The sequence below is a fragment of the Myripristis murdjan genome, chromosome 14 (assembly GCF_902150065.1).
Source record: "Myripristis murdjan chromosome 14, fMyrMur1.1, whole genome shotgun sequence".
Classification (NCBI taxonomy): Eukaryota; Metazoa; Chordata; class Actinopteri; order Holocentriformes; family Holocentridae; genus Myripristis; species Myripristis murdjan.
Genome location: NC_043993.1, coordinates 16,038,441 through 16,055,819, shown reverse-complemented (window position 1 = coordinate 16,055,819; position 17,379 = coordinate 16,038,441). Strand labels below are relative to the sequence as shown.

The 17,379-nt window shown below is 39.6% G+C and overlaps 1 protein-coding gene across 1 annotated transcript; it reads right to left on the bottom strand.

Annotated features, from left to right (window-relative positions):
• Positions 1 to 1,569: 1,569 nt before the first annotated feature.
• On the bottom strand, positions 1,570 to 16,935 carry inpp5kb (inositol polyphosphate-5-phosphatase Kb). Its single transcript, XM_030068679.1, has 13 exons — positions 16,781 to 16,935; positions 14,907 to 14,959; positions 11,087 to 11,191; positions 10,771 to 10,879; positions 10,448 to 10,564; positions 9,382 to 9,557; positions 9,182 to 9,293; positions 8,971 to 9,080; positions 6,597 to 6,810; positions 5,257 to 5,394; positions 5,065 to 5,148; positions 4,817 to 4,921; positions 1,570 to 3,368 (listed from the first exon to the last, which is right to left on the bottom strand). Exons 2-13 carry the CDS (start codon positions 14,948 to 14,950, stop codon positions 3,300 to 3,302), a joined length of 1,383 nt encoding a protein of 460 aa, XP_029924539.1. The 5' UTR covers positions 14,951 to 14,959; positions 16,781 to 16,935; the 3' UTR covers positions 1,570 to 3,299.
• Positions 16,936 to 17,379: the final 444 nt, after the last annotated feature.

The following is a 17,379-nucleotide window of genomic DNA, read 5'->3' as shown; positions in this document are numbered from 1 at the left end:
ATGGATATCTCATGATTTGTGTTATCCGATGATTCGGTCTCTTACGGAAGCCCTAAAGGGCCATACAAACATATTTTATTTTTCCTCCGTTTTCTCGTGATAACGAGATAATTCCTCCGTTTTCTCGTGATAACGAGATAATTTTCCTCTGTTTTCCCGTGATAACGAGATAAATTTCCTCCGTTTTCTCGTGATAACGAGATATTTTTCTTCCGTTTTCTCGTGATAACGAGATAATTTTCCTCCGTTTTCTCGTGATAACGAGATAATTAAATCGAGATCTCGAGAAAACAAAGCGATTGTCTTATTAAATTATTGCAGGAAACATCAGTCAGTGTAGCAATGTCAGAGGAGCAGGAGAATATCGATCACCGCATCACTTATCTGTTCAATCAAGGCCTGACACAGGCTGAAATAGCTTTATGCTTTATGTCAGGGGTCACCAATCACGTGCCATGGAGGGCCGAGAGGCTGCAGGTTTTCATTCCAACCAAGACCTCCACCAGGTGATTTCACTGATTAGCTCCAGGTGATCAGTGAAATCACCTGGTGGAGGTCTTGGTTGGAATGAAAACCTGCAGCCTCTCGGCCCTCCATGGCACGTGATTGGTGACCCCTGCTTTATGTGTCCAAGGAGACGTCAGTCAGCATGACATGTCACGTATGATGGAAATCTCAGGCCTATCACGTTTCATTCATTCATTCAAAACGGAGGGAAAATATCTCGTTATCACGAGAAAACGGAGGAAAATTATCTCGTTATCACGAGAAAACGGAGGAAAATTATCTCGTTATCACGGGAAAACGGAGGAAATTTATCTCGTTATCACGAGAAAACGGAGGAATTATCTCGTTATCACGAGAAAACGGAGGAAATAAAATATATTTATGTATGGCCCTTTAGGGCTTCCGTAGTCTCTGTTTTATTGTGATAGTTCTTTTTCTTCCCATTTCTGTTTTTTTTTTTCTTTTCTTTTTTTATATGCTAATAGGAACTGATGCTGTTCACCTTGTGGACTTTGATTATTCTGTTATTGTAATGTATAATAATAATAATAATAATAATAATAATAACACGCATAGTAATAATAACACTGATTGTAGTAGTAGTAATAATAATAATAATAACCAGAAAAATTTAAAAAGCACTATTTTTGTTGTTGTAATTATTATTATTTTGATTATACATTATTATATTTTATTAGTAGTATTTTGTTAGTATTGGTATCTAGTTTATTGCTTGTTAAATAATTAGGTATTGGCCAATTATATCATATTTTAAACAGACACACACACACTTATTTATTAAGATTCTTCATACTGGATGTTCCTTGAAGGGAATGAGTAAGTGCATAATAATAATAATAAAAAAAAAAATAAAAAAAAAAAAAAGGAAAGTGAAACTCATTCCCAAATTCCCACCTAAATATAGTGTCAACATTTGTTTTGTATTTCTGTTTGCCTGACATTAACGGTGTATCCCATACACTCAGGTGACAAATAACATAATATGAAATCACATCCAATTCTCCTGCTGTCTTCCTCTGCAGGAAAATGTTTGTAAAACTTCATCTTCAGACTCTGTCAGCTGTGTGAGACTGATTGTTGACTGCTCTTGTTTTTTCTTGCGGTGCAGACGATTTGTAATGATTTCATATGAGTTAAATGCCCGGCAGGCTAAAGGCTTAACATTGTTAATTGAACTTTAACAAAGCTCATTATTATTAGCACTTCATGCTCAGTTAGTCATTAAGGAGAAAACATATTCCCTTTGGTGATTGCAGTTACTAATAATGCATATATTATTATGTGACATGCCAAGTCATTTTCACAGTCAGTTTGTAGGTTTGCAGATTTAATTAACGGTAATAATATTTTAATTATTTGGGAACACACATTCCAGTCCTCACTGTGCACTTTAGTGCTGATGTTGTGTTCTGCATCAATCAATCAATTAACAACCACACACACACTCACTTTCTCTGTCAGATGCACAGCCGTACTATGATGGAGAACGCACACAAACATATCTGATATAATTTAGTATTACCATTAATACAGAGATTTCAACAATCATCACGTTTGCACTGAAGAAAACAAGGCAGACTGGTGTTACACTGATGTCGGTAAACAGACAAAAACAAGATAGATACATGAGCAACAATTTCATCCTAACCTAAAAGGACATTTAAATCCACAAAACAAACAAAGAAATAAACAAACAAACAAAAAATCTAAAATATGGCTCTATCATGCTTTTGATTTTAGCTGTATAGTCTATCATTTTACACAATTTTCACATACACAGCATTTCAAATGAAGTACAATATTAGATTGAAAACAGCTGTTTTCCACATCAGTACAGACTTTGATTTAATCACCAAAACAAAACAAAAAATATCCACATGTGCCATCACATGCACTGACAGGATTTCATGTGCTAAAGCTATACAGTACGTTGCATTTTAAATCTTCCACAGCAGCCTCCTCCAACCTTTATGGTGCCGCCTCAGGACACTTGGGTTTAACGATAATAGCAAATAAGCCACAGCATTTATTTTATGCCAACTGAGGAGCAGATGCTGGTTTTTACCACAACAGGACAGTGAAATTAGCATCAGCTGGGCGTCAAATAGTTTCCTGTGATTGTTAAAACATTCTCACACTCTAAATTGTCCTCTGCCCCGAATTCATCCAGTCCAGCACCTGCTGCACCAAAACCTAAACATGTTTTTGCACATTGTATTTGATCTACATCCACATCCTACTAGTGACCAGAAAGTGTATTATTTCTATATCTTCTGCTCCTCCAGAGAAGGCCCATGATACTGCATCCATAACACTGATGATGAAATCTTCATAGCCGATTATCTGTGATGGCTATTTATCATATTAAATCATTTTGATCATGAACTCTGTATTTATGGAAACTACAACTGGACGCCACACTTTGTACTGTACTGTACATCCAAGTAGTGCTATTGTTTTGATAAAGCTTTTGACCAAATGGTGCATCTTTAAACTTATTGTATGTCACATAGCAACTTCATTGGGCTAGAACTTTGTCTGTTTCTCAATATATATATATTTTTTTATCTTATTAAACAAAAATATCAAGAAATAGTCCAACAAAGTGGTGCTGGAAAGGGAAGAGAGCCAAGCGGGAAACGTGCTGAGCAGCTTCCAGTCCATGTGGTGGCCCAGTGTGGCTGCAGTGGACCAGTGGGGTCTTGGGGAGATCTTGTAAGTGTGTAAGAGGCCTGTGTAACTTGGAAGGTCAGCACTTTGCTTGATTGATCTTATTTGTTGAGGCCGTTGATGTTGTCAGGAACGAGGCCTTCCATAACAGCTCGTTTCGACTCGAGGATCTGCAAGATAAAAAAAGATGTGATCCATCCAACCATCCATCCAACTTCCAGCCTCATTTTGAGGTGTGACCTCTAATGAAATCTCCTAAGAGGCTCCATCCCAGTAGTGTCTTTCTTGTCGATATTTTCTTGCCTGCTATGAGGGCTCCGGCCAGGGTGTGTTGTTTGGTTTCCTATAAACTGTGGGTCTGTGAAGCCCATTGAGACTGCAAACAGTTATTAAAGCCTATAAATAACCTTGAACTTGTATCTGCAGTAGGACTCTCAAGCTGCCAAATACAGATGCTTCAGAACAATCAGCAAACGTTGCCATGACAAGTCAAGATAAAAAAAAACAGCCACTGGTATACCATATCGCCATGGTAACAGAGCACCTTACTGATGACTGCTGTGTTCAGTTTAATACATTTTGTGTATTTGTTTGCAAAACATAGTGTGAAACATGCAAGATAAGAGGATAATAATTCTCTGGCAGTGACATGGTCAAGGAATAGGCTCTATATTCCTCCAACATTCATTCTCCTGATAGTCTGTGTATGTGTGGACAAAGATAAAGTGAGCCTTATCTGTCAATAGCTATAAACTTCAATATTGTTACTATAATTATACATGTAAAACAACAACAAAACAACTTTGGACACTTCATCATAACTGTCATGATAACAAATGAAAAATAATGAGACAAAAACAAAAATAACCTCAAGGGCTTAGAGCAGGGAGCGATATCTTTTTATTATCTTTAGAAAATGGTTAAGTTGATATAATCTCTAGTTGTTTTGTTTTAGTTATTGCTTTCAGCGATATACGAAGCTGGATCTCATTACAAACTGTAATGATATAAAAACAAACAAACAAACAAAAAAACAATGTTTTTGACCACTGTGTTACTAACAACCATCTGCCCTAAGCACTGAAATAGCACCAACTGGGTTTCTCACTTGTGTTGGTGCTAGAGTCATACATTGCCTTTTAATAAAATTAATAGTTATGCCTTTAAAGGGAATGCCACCGAATCTCAGACAATATATTAATTTTGTTGTCAAGAGTAGCTCAGTCAATGCTTTTATGGCACCAGAGAACCAAGTAAAGTCTTGAATGTTTATTAATGTTTTTACTCACAAATGAGTTTTATGTAATTGTGCTGTAAACTGAACCAGATAATGTACCCATATTGCCTGGAAAAACACATTGGGCACACCATCAAAATTCTTTCTGCTTAGTTTATAGTTGCACTGTGCACTGTTGTGCCAACATAGATATTAAAAAATGAGAAAAAAAACTCTTTTATTTATTTCTGTCAGTATGGCAAAAGAGCGAGCATTCACCAATACAAACCAAAGTGTCCTGGGCCAAAAGAAAACATGACGCCCTTTGTGATATTCCTGTGTGAGTAAATGAAAACGGTGTAGCAAGGTGTAGCTAAAGCCGTAATGCTCATCCAGACTCACCTGGAAGTTAGCGCTGAGGCCAATGATGCTTTGTATGTTTGTACTGTAGTAGCCCAAAACATACTGTCCTCCCAGGAGTGGAATCTCGTCTTTATTAAAAGATAACTACACACACACACACACACACACACACACACACACACACACACACACAGGGATGAATGCAGCATACACTGTCATACACTGTTTGTTCACATATCTTAAGTTTTCAGCCATAACAGGAATGCTATGTGTCATTTTCTTTTTACCTGTATGACGTCATTCACTTCTGGCACGTCATCCTCTTTAACCCAGACGAAGGCCTCGTAATCTGATGCACTCTTAAATCCAACCTGCAGACCAACAATTGCATGAACTCAAACCTCAACATTGTCTTGAAGTTTTTCCCCAGCTGGTATTTTCCCTCCACATCTGTTTTTTTTTTTTTTTTGTGTGTGTACCTTGTATAGGCCAATCCAGTCCCATGTAGAGGACATGAAGTCCTCCAGGATGGTGTAGTTGAGAGCTGCGTCCTGGTCAGCGCTCCACACACCCTCAGGAGACACGTGCACCAGCTGCATGTCAAAGTACTTCCTCAGCTGCAGGAAAGACAAGAAACAGAGGAGATGCTGTAAGACACAAGTTTAGTTCATAGTGATGCTAGAATCAAAAATACAAGCTCTTTCATTTTGTTCTTCCAAACGATAGGCTACCATTTGCACATGCTAAGTGACTGTAGGCGATGGACAGACTTGAACAAAACATGCTGGTGCTTTTCATCATTTCACCTACCTATACCAGCATAACAGGATGAGCTGTGATTTTATAGTTTTGGTGTGTCTGCTTGTGGCTTGATAATTAAGGCTTTCTGGTGTTGAATAAGCTTTGTTTCTAAGTGATCAAACAGATCACCTTACATAAAGTGCCAAGAAGAAAATAATAATTTAAAAATGAACAAAAACACTCAGAGTGATGGAGATGTCTCTCAAATATTGTTAAGCCAATGGCGATGCAAATTTGAGAAAAAACTTGCTTGCATGAGACGTCTGTGTCAAAACTACAAAACAAAATTCTGGCAGTGCAAATTAAAAAGCTGACAAGGTTTCATTAGTGAGGAGGAAGCAAAGAAAAGAACACAAACAAAGGGGCATCTTATCAGTCAAGAAAAAGATGGATATTTTACATTAACTTACAAATAATTTCTTTGCCTGTTGAAAGTTATAATTTGGCGATGATTTTTTGGTGCCTCAACGTGTTTTTATTCTTTCTCAAATTATTTGTTTGATAGATAAAAGTTTTGTTTGATTATTGCCAAACACATCTAATTTCACATTTGGGCAGATCATAGTTTTGATGCTGTTGTTTTTGTTTTGTAATAATTAGAAGCAACAAAGAAAACCTATATAGCACAATACATTAAACAAATATTCCACATGTTTAGGATAGGATATATAGTATTTATATATACTATATATCCTATATATAGTATATATATATATAGTATTTATTTAGTAGGATATTTATGATAATGTGTTCATGAGTTTTGATTCCTGTTTTAGCTGTTTGTCTGAGGCATTACTAATCTCTACAGCCTTCTACTCTACACACTGCCAACTATTTTGTAATGGCCAGTTGTTGTACCTCCTACTCACTCACCTCACTTACTCTTGTTTTTAGCCTTTCTATTTAAATGACCAACGCCACAAAGCAATTAAAATTTTTCCTTAGCTTAATTTAAATTCTTAAGCCAGTCTTCTCTTGCTGGCTGCTCTAACAGTTGGTGTCCAGTGGCTGCTCTCACCTCCAGGCTGAAGGTGGCTATGACGGGCTTGTGGTCACTGACTCCATAGCTCATATCACTGTTGTAGCTCTCCTGGGTCACTTGGATTGGATACTCATCATGTCCATCATCAGTGGAGGTTGAGGCCTGCTCATCTTCATCCTCTGGCGGCGGGCTTTTGGGTTTGATGCGCCACAGGATGCGGTCTGTCCAGGCTGGTTTCCTCTTCTTACCGCTTACCAAGCAAAGGGGGATTTTTTTTTAAATCACATTCCTTTTGACAGAATGACCCCACCCTTTCTTTATCTCTCCATCTTACAGTTCTGTGACTTATCTTGTTCATAACACTTTATTTGTTGCAGGATGTTGAAGGCTTTTCAGCTGCCAAGAGCTGACATTTTGTGCTGAAACATGTATACCCATCCTCACATCTGACTATTTCCATGCCAAAAAACTATGCAGATTCAGTGTTTCCCTCAGGATGCCACTCTTGGTTTGGTGCAAAAGCCTCTAAAAAACGATGCATTTCATTATTTGATGTTAAAACTGCAGATTAAAGAAATTATTCCATCGAGGCAGGGAGACCAACTCAACACATTGTGAGAAGTTACATCATGAATTGTGTGTTTTTTTTTTTTTTTTGCTGTTAATACACTACAGTATGCCATTGGAGCACACAAATGAGACACACAGAGGGGAGAGAGAGGTGATGAGTGCACAGCTATAGAAAACATGAAGTGATGCATGCCAGTTATACTCAGTGCATTCATTGATGGACAATACCATGCTATACAGCAATTCACATCCACAGACAATACACATTCATTATGAAAAACAACACGTACTCGGCGCAGGAACAGACTGGGGGTTGTTGGGAGCTGGAGGGAGTTTTCCAAGGTCTCATGAATTTCTGGGTCATGTCTGCTGGCGTGTTTATGAATACGCTACTCACAACGGATATTAAAGGGATCCACGCTTAACCATATTTTTTGAAGCATTAACTGAGGCGTTGTAACTGCATTTATATGTACCATGGTCTGGGAGAATACTCTTTTCTGATTGGCCAGCAGCTGTCCATTAAAACCAAGTGTCGCACACATAGTTCGGCTCAAGTTGAATCACTGCTCTAAAGTCATCCAATGTGTAACCATAGCAACATTAAAAACCACAGTTGTCAAAGCTTACTCATTATCAACTGTGGTAACCAGGAAGGAAAATGCACCAACTGAATTTTTAATATTGTTTTCTCCTCTTTCCTTTATAGTGCTGGTACATGACTATAGTGTAAGCAGGATAATCAACTCTTAGGTGTGCATTAAATGGTTTTTAGGCACAATGGGGAGGCAAATAACCTGGTTGCCTCCATGAAGTGCATTAAAACCATTAAACCTACAAGTTAATTATCCCTTATGCACTGATCTGTTTTAGGTGGAAAATCGACAATTCTCTTTTATCCAGGGTTGAAAATGAAAAGTAGGCAAATGCAGCTGGATGTTTCATAGTGCCTTGCTTTAGTAAGACCATGTCTAATCAGATTGACTTGTTAGCCACTCCTTCCCATCAATTTACATTGCTGATCTCCACACCAGCTAGAACAGCGCCTGCATGGATCCACTAGTAGGCGGGGAGGAACTTTACACTTCACACTTTAATGTTCACCAAAATTTTCTCTTTGCTGTATCATTCTCTATGTCAGTGTCTCCAGTTATTTTGCAATGTATCCTACAAATAGCACACTGCACTATACTGTCTTTGGTTATTTGTATAGGCCCTGTATATGGAGACACCCACCTTGGGGGGTCTAGCTCCCTGTACCAGGCCCCCAACCAGACAGAGAGCAGCACCCAAGTGAGGGAAGTGAGGAGGAAGAGGAGGGTGGTGCTGCCCCTCTGCAGGGGCCTGGGTCTGTACATGGTAAGGGGCAGCACCAGAGAACTCATTCTGGGAGGGACACATACATGGATACGGTTCATATTAGGGCCAGCAGCAGGAGTGGATATAGTTATAGTTGATATAGCTTTAGATGGCAGATGTTTCTGTTTCGTTCATCTGCCAGAGGACATTCAGGATGTCTCAGGGGTTACTACTTGTCATTTGAGTGACAGCTGTGATGGCTAAATCTTGAAGAAAAAAAAAAAAATCAAGGACAGAGATAAAAGTGAGTGAATGCTACTCGATAAAGGGGTGGTGGTGGTGGCATGCAACACAAAAGTATTCAATTTAGAGTGCAATGCTTACTTATGACCAAACCATGTCTTCGGAGCACTGTGTAGAATTCAAAGGGAAGAGAGACCACACCATAGATGAATGTTTGGGAGTTGTGTTGACTATAGGTCAGTGAACAAGTTTGAAAGTGTGTGTACGTGATTGTGTATGTGCGTGCTGTGTAGGTTACCTGGTATCGTAGGCGTCAGAATTACGGTCAAACTTGTACGTGGGCCTAAACCTCAATGGCCCCTCTTCAAATTCTTGGAGGAAAGGTTCCTTCGCCCTCATCATGTTGAGCTGCAGGAGCGTAAAATGAATGAGTAACAGCGTATATGTGTAAAGGGTGTGTGTTAATGTGTGTACAAATATGTATGAATGTGCTCTTTTAGATGCATCACCTGGTCTTTGCCCCACAGCAAATTAAAACGCTCGCTGTTGATAGACGAGCGGAGGAAGTGCATGCCATGGTCGGCTATTCGGAAATTCAGGTCACCAAACCAGAACACAATCCTGTGAGAGAGGGACGGATGCTCAAATCAGCTGCTATGTCACCAATCCAAAAGTACATGTGTGTGTATGTGTGTGTGTATTAACTGACTTGTGATCCCTGATATGCGGTGTGTTGTAGATGTCAAAGTCTTGTGTTTCCAGGATGTACTCAAACTCATCAACGCGCTGCAGGGCGTAGTTCATATGAGCTGCTAGGTGGCAATTGAGGAAACACACCATGTGGCCATAGAAAGAAAAACGCACCGACACTCCTCCTTTATTGCCCTGAGAGACACACACACAGAGAGAGAGAGAGAGAGAGAGAGAGAGGTGAAACAAACAGAGGAATGTGAGGAAAATTCAAATACTAACATTAATTCATATGGCTTTTCAAGTATATGAGATTTATGTTCACCAATAATTCGCCCTATGAGCGCTGGGATAGGCTCCAGCACCCCCCCCGCGACCCTAGTGAGGATAAGCGGTTTAGAAGATGAATGAATGAATGTTCACCAATAAGTTATCTGGTTGCTTGATTGTTGTGGGCTAATTGTTTCCCTTAGTTTTCGTCTTTCTTCTTTTGCTCCTTGCTTTGATTGTCTTGCTGTAATTGTAAAAGAAGGCAGCCTAATGTTTGTGATGGATTTCACAACCATTTCACGGTGAACTTAAAATATTCCTCATTGTCATGGGTTCCCAAACCTTTTCATGTCAAGGGCCGACAAAAGAGATCCCCATATTTGAGAGGATTTACTCATAAGGAATTCCCTATGAGAGGATTTTTGCCATTAAGTGGTGAAAAAATAAAAGATGGTACCGTCAAACCAGGGAGTGTCATAAAACTGAAATGAATGTATTCCTCCTGTTGCTGGGAACCAACTGGAACCATCTCTAGGACACCTAGTGGTTCACAGACCTCAATTTGCCAACCACTGGATTAGACTACTGACACCAACATAAACCTGTTCATCTAAATCTTAAAAGTGTTTGTCCCAGTCTCCACCACCAGTTCCACCACCGAGTGTTCACTGCTGTTGTGCATTTCACTAAACAAACACAATAGGGCCTTTCATGACGTGTTTAATCTCCGGAGCATCTAATCCCAGCAGAATTCCTGGTGTGCAGACTTCAAGTGTTATCTGTAATGATCAGTTATCACGCAGTGCTGCATTTACCCAGTATCCGAAGAGGCCGGTACGAGTGTAGGTGGTTTGGATGTCTCTGATGAAGGGAAGATGTAGTTGTTTAGCAAAAACCAATAGCAGCAAACCCTGCATTCTTATTGATGTGACCTAGAGAAAGAGAGAGAGAGAGAGAGAGAGAGAGAGAGAGAGAGAGAGAGAGAGAGAGAGAGGAAGAGAGAGAGATGATTTTTTTCTTTGAATATACCCTAATTACATAGCTTCGGACCTCTATTGTCTACACCAGGAAATACCCACATAAACAAACAGGACCTATCTATTTATCTGCTGTTCCTCCACCCTTTCTCCTCTCTCACCTTGACATAGCCCCGAGGTGCCAGGGTGTCCATGAGCTGGTGGCTCCAGGAGTCTTCTGCTATCATGTCTGAGATGAACCTCAGAGGTGTGGCGCTCACCTCCTGCAGGCTTTCAGACAAAAACCCAAATCAGTGAATCACATTTAACCATCTGACCAACAAGGTGCCCAGTGTCAACTTTCCTTCCTTTCCGTGTTTGGTCAAATTTATCCTCTTTATCCTGTTCTCAAATCAGCCATGTATGCGCATCTCTACTCTAATTGCATTTTCCAGACAACTTTCACTGGATTTCTTGTTTCTCTTCTTTGACTCTCACCCAATGACGTAGAGGTCTGTGGGGGGCTGAACGTCTAGATGCAGCAAAGAGTTGAGGTTTTCAGGAGGCTCCGCTGTGGCCACGTTCCACGTTACCATGTGCAACCTGTCAGTGTGTGTGTGTGTGTGTGTGTGTGTGTGTGACAGAAAGAGAAAGAGAATGAAAAAAAAAACAAAGCTACATAATGTCATCTCATTATTCAAATGTCTATAAATAATAGATCTACCTTGAAATGGAAAAAAAAATATTCAATAATACAGAAAGTATTAATAATATATATTAACATAATTTGAAAATGAGTGGGTCACACTGAACAGATCTGAACTGTAACATTTTCAGTTTAACAACATCACTCCTTCCTTGTTTTTTTCTGAGTTGTTGATGGAAATTTGGTGGCAGAGGGAAAAGAAAGAACCAAAGTCCCTGGTTTTGTATAGTGTCTGTCAACCTGAATGAGTCTGCTGGACTGAAGCGTCCACAGAGCTGGAAAGCCTCGTCCAGCGTGCGGGACACTTCCTCGCCGGCCTCATCGTCAGAGCTCATGTCCTCTACGCAAGTCATCAGCTGAGACAGGCGCTGGCGAAGCAGCATCTTGGTCCTGGAGCTCTGAGACGCTGTGCTGCCTGTGCTGTCTGAGCGCATGCGTGGACTGTCTGTTAATGCATCCATATTTGGTACTTTGTTTAGAGAAAGAAAAAAAAAAAATCAAAAATCTTTTTTAAGTCCTTTCCTGGATTTCTCAAGGGCAAGGATTGCTATTTACATGCAGCAATATTTCATTAGCTAATTACAATCTGTTTTAGCTGCCTGGCAAAATGAGATAGATATAGTCCAACAGAGAAGCAAAATCCACAGCAAACAAAGCTTGGTGGTGTACTTTGGTAGTTTTTCTTCCTTTAAAAGTGTCCTCTTCAAGTAATGTGGCTATTTCCTTCGTTTATGTCTGGCTCCTGGTTGGTTTGGATGCAGATGATGCGAAAGGCCTCTGCTCTGGTCACTTCAAATAAAATAAAGTGCATCCAGCGTGGTCTTATCTCTCCGTATGTGCTTCAGGCAGCTTCTCTTTTAGACCCCCTGAAATGTCCGGGAGGGGAGACTTCAAAGCCCAGGGTGAAGTGTGTCCCTGCTGGTGGAGTCCTTTTCGTCACGGCCCTCTAACAGAGCACTGCACTGCTGCCTGTGTGATCATGCAGTGACTGACTGAGACGGGCTGACTGGGGAATGCGGGCAAGAGTGCGTCAGATTTGCACTTTAATCGGAGGCAGGAGAGAGGCATGTGAACATATGTGACTGTGTATGTCTCGTCACAGAGAGCCGTAAAGGGCACCGCTGATCCCCCTTCATTGCTGGTATTGTTGCAGGGACTTGGGTAACCCTGTGGTGGCGTCACACCCCTAAGAGGTTTACAACCAGCATTCTCTCTACAGCTAAGCACACTGAACAATACATGCAACACTGCAATTACAGCCATGCATTAGAAAGGGGACAAAAGTACACAATAGTATTAGCTTCTTTTGACCTGAATCCTTTCTGTCCTCATATAGGTGAAAGGTTATCTGTGTAAACCCCGAGAGAAGGGGGTTGAGGTGTCATGGTGGTGGTGGTAGTGGTGGTGTGTGTGTGTGTGTGTGTGTGTGTGTGTGTGTGTGTGTGGCGGGGGATGGGGATGGGGTGTTGGTCAGGGGGGTTTTGGAGGTTGGTTATAAAAAAATGGTGGAAAGAGTACTACAAATTGCTACTCAAGTAGAAGCACTCTTACTTTGCTGATATTTTACCTAAGCAGAAGTTCTGCTGTAAAAATCTACTGAGGTGAAAGAAGAAAGTAGCTCATTTAAAATGTGCTGAGACTAAAAGTTACTTCTCCAAAACAGTAACTGGGCTCGGTTTGATCTTTTCCATGCAGTTGTAAGATGAGAACAGGGAGAGAGTACACGATTCAAACTAGATTCTTTTAAAGGTGCATTCTGCAAAACTGCCAAGGGTTGATTGAGGTGAGGACCCTGTAGACTCAACTGACAAATGTTGAATAGGCGTGTAATATGCTGGTTTAGTCCACATGGTTCTCATTGTCAGGGCAAATCACTGATATATTTCGCTTCTTTCTACACACTGAGTCTAAATGGTCCTCACTCCCATATAGTGCAACATTTACTGGCAATTTGGAAATGACACAAAGTAGAAGCAACAAAGTAGAAGCAGATTCCTCTCCTCATCTTTGCTGACCTTTTATTGAAAAGTTCCACCATCTGTCGTTGATCGTTTGTTCTCTGTAATGGATATGACTTATAATGAAGCGAAGTTCAATACTCAAGTGAAAATGTACACAAAAAGCTACTCAGTCACAGTAACATGAGTAAATGTAATTAGTTACTTCCATCTCTGGTCAGTTAGTTGGTAAAGTTGGCAAACTCCATTTTGTCACAGTCGGTGTTTTAGGAAAAACCAGAGCTGCAGCACTGTTATTATTGTTCAAATTACATAATCAGCTCAGGAACATGCAATACAAAAAGCTATCGGCTGTTCCAACATGGTTTGCTAATTAAGCCAATTGATTTAAGGAGTAGATTAACTTGAATGTAGGTTTTTTCATTTTTTCAGCTTTATATGGTGGAGAATTTGCTTCCAAAATCAGGTGCCCACCATTTCAGAATAGTAACACTTTATCTCAGAAAATTGCTGGGAGTGCATAATTAAAATAAATTACAATGTTTACAATATACCTTGACTGGATTCTCCACATTTTCAGTGTTTGGAACAATTCTTCATATATTCTTTCCTCAATGAGTCAGCTGTTTTAATTTTATTTCTTTGGGCCTGTGCCGACCCGTGATTCAGACTCAAGCCAGTGTGACTACAAATACTTTCAGGCTAAAATGTCATGACATGTCAGATCACTCAGAAATGTGTTTAAGCATAAAAGGGCACTGATTCTGAAGCTATGGACAGAGCAAATGCAGTGATAGCAATTGCAGATGATTGTAACAACACATTATAGTCTATAAATTGAGGGAAGAAATTGTTTAATTGTTTAAGGAGCAATTTAACTCCTAATTATGTAGACAAAATAACAAAAAAAAAAGTAACAGGAACTCCTCTGATAACATTGGAAGAGAATCCAATTTTGGGTGGGTGACAGATAATCTGTGGCAAAAACTATTTCCTCCATAATCAGATAACATGATACATGATTTCAGATTAAGGCAACGTACGGCAGTAGTGTCTAATTAGAAAATCAGAGTCATCAATTGAATATTTGGGAAGTGTTTCAGAGAAAAAATGGATGTGAAAAGAGGAGTAGAAAGACAAACATGAGAAAATGCCCCTTGCAGAATAAAAACTGTAAATTCCTAATCCTGAGTGCCCCGTTACCCCCCATCGCTTCATGTAACTCTGTCACATGCAGAGACTTAGGCAACATTCTTCAGCAAGCGAGGGTGGTAAGTGGATAACGGAGGGGTTTCAGCGGTCTAGTGAGAAACTAAGAATGGGACTCTGATTAAGTTTTATCGCAGTGCACAGAAAAGAGTCTGACCCTGCCAGTGCTCTCTCTCAGTACATCTTACTTCACCTTAAAGCTCCTTTGGAAGGTTAGGCAATTCAAATACTTTGCAGGAGCGACTTTCTCTCTCTCTCTCTCTGAATACACCCCTTTCTGTTCTATTTTCTGCTGCATTCTCTCATAATTATTTTCAACGTCACTTTATCAGCTTTGCATTCCCTCTTCCTCTTGCTCACTCTCTCTCCAAGGACAAGGGCAAAGAAGAGGAAGAAGAGGAGGAATCGATGGGAGAGAAAAAAGATGATGGCACACTGATCTTACCTGCACTTGTCTCTTCCACCACTTCTAAACCTGCTGGTGCTCATATTGTCCGCCTGTGGACACACACACACACACACACACACACTTAAAAAGAAGTAACACACATATTAAACAACAATGCTCATCTCAATTAGAGCCCTAAAGGAAAGGCAGTAGTAGCACGGAGCAGAACACCCACCCACCCACACACACACATACAAAAAAAAAAAAAAAAAAAAAAAAAACAAACGCACAAAGCCTAACCTGACAGCGATGCCTTGAAGCCATTACTGAAATTGCTTTCAAATAAAGTCTAATCATGGCCAGCAGTGCTGCTGCGCTTCATTGTTAAAGCCACAGTGCCCTGCAGGTAATGAAGCAATATGATCTCTTCATTTGAGCACTATTATCTAAAATACATTTTAAACACATGGACAAAAGGTTGGTAACAGCTGCACAACACATTCGACTGAATCTTCCTGCACCTTCAGAAGGTGTTTGTTTAGCACTCATGAGTTGAAAAGTATTTCACTTTATTGCCATTTTTAGCATGCATCAAATATCAGGTTTCAGTGTTGTTGCCATGTCGTCATAACAACATTTTGCTATGATATGTGATGCTCTGTGTTTTGCAGATATAACTCAGACAAGTTAATAAGCTGGACTTTTATATTTTAGTTCATATCATGCATGACATCCTGGGCTCTCAGGGTTAAAGATGAATACCGAATTTTAGCCTTTAATACTATCAAGCTCAAGCCTTCTCAGCTGGCTGCTGTTTTGAATTTCAGTATTAAAATATCTCAGCGTTGAAAATGTCACCACGCAGGTTTCCCTCAAACTATTAGATATTCAGGAGCCACTTTACAATAAGACTATCCTTATAAATGATTTATGAATGAATTGTAATTAAGTTTTTTTTTTTTTTTTTTTTTTTTTTTAAATCGAAAACACTTTTAAAATCATTAATAAACAAGTTCCAACAGCTTTCATACATCAGTGCACATACCAAAGATGGCGGACTGATACAGGGATAAAGTAAGCTCAGCAACATCTGAGATTTAACAGAATCAAGGCAGTGCAGCAGTAACTTGAACTTGCCAAATAATGAGCCTGCATCTGTGGATGAAAACTGTGTTTTAACTTGTTTATAATCATTTATTAATGATTTATTAAGTATTTACAACCTAATGAATAACCTAATTATAAAGCACTAATAAAGGGTAGTCTTATTGTAAAATAATGCAGGTTTTCATGCACAGACAGGGCCAGCAGCAGAGCTGACCACCCCTAATTATATTTACCCATTCAGTTGACAGCTCTCCTTAGACCACCTGCCTAATGTTAAATATTGTATTCCTTTGCTTTTGGACAGGTTGGTTTGTATCTATGAACATCAACATCTCCACATAGTCAGAAACATGGGAATGAGTTGGTGTATTGAGACATTTGTATGTGTTCACACTGTCACATCAACATTCTCCTGTCACTTAGCATTCAGGCAGCATGTTTTTTTTTTGTTTTTTTTTCATCCATATTAGAATTGACAGAAATTACTTCTTATATTAGCAACAGCGTATACCTGCACTTTCAAGAAAAACAAAACAAAACAAAGAATGATAACTTTAACAAGATAAGACTCAGTTTAACAGCCTGTATGTTCTCCATTTGCTCTAGTGCAGCCCATTCAACACTGGTATGCAGGGACATCACCCTGTCAAACTGAAAATAATAAAAAATCACCAATCTAAATCTCCAAAATCTGGAGCTGCTTTATCAGTAGTGAATGGGAGAGGCTTTTTATGCCAAGAATGGCTGAGTTTTTAGTCATATTTAAAGTTTTAAAGAGAAGCAAAAAGTAAAACAGCATAACTGGTTCATTATACTTGGCCTACCTGTTTCTGTGTGTCTCTCCTGCTGTTATCAGGAACCTGTGTGCCCAGATGATGGAAATCGCCAAAGGTTAACCAAGAGAACCGACCGGCCGTCTATACTGAGTCCAGTTGTTTGACTCTCTTTTTTCTCTTTTTTTTCTCCACTCAGTTCTCAGTTGTTCCCCTTCTCAGTGCCAAGTCCCAGGACCCGCTCTGGACTTAAAGCGTAACATCGGATCAAGCTATTATCCCAGGTTGGTTAACAACCAAGTGAGAAAGCATTATCTTCATTCATGAATGGACATGTCTGTTTATTGAATATCACCATGACGCATGGTATTTGTTGCCTTAAAGCCTTCTTTGTATGTTCAGAAATAATCCTTCACTTTCTTAGTAGTATGGAATTCATGAGGCGAACATGTGTCACTGTATGTAACTTCAGTCAAACCTGTGATTACGTCTACTGAGCAATATCTCTGGGCAGCTACCAGTGCCGTGGTCAACAATGATGATCAAATATAACCTACTGCACATGAGATTTATTTGTTTGTTTGTTTGTCTTGTGGTTGATTCAAGGCAGTTCAAAGCATTTCTTGCATCTGCATGGACATTTTATTGTC

Coding starts and splice junctions, on each gene's coding strand:
- inpp5kb (XM_030068679.1), bottom strand. CDS start 14,950: ATGAGCACCAGCAGGTTTAGAAGTGGTGGAAGAGACAAGTGCAG. Junction 10,880..11,086: donor ACAGACCTCTACGTCATTGG/GTGAGAGTCAAA, acceptor TTTGTCTGAAAG/CCTGCAGGAGGTGAGCGCCA. Junction 9,294..9,381: donor CCGCATATCAGGGATCACAA/GTCAGTTAATAC, acceptor CCTCTCTCACAG/GATTGTGTTCTGGTTTGGTG.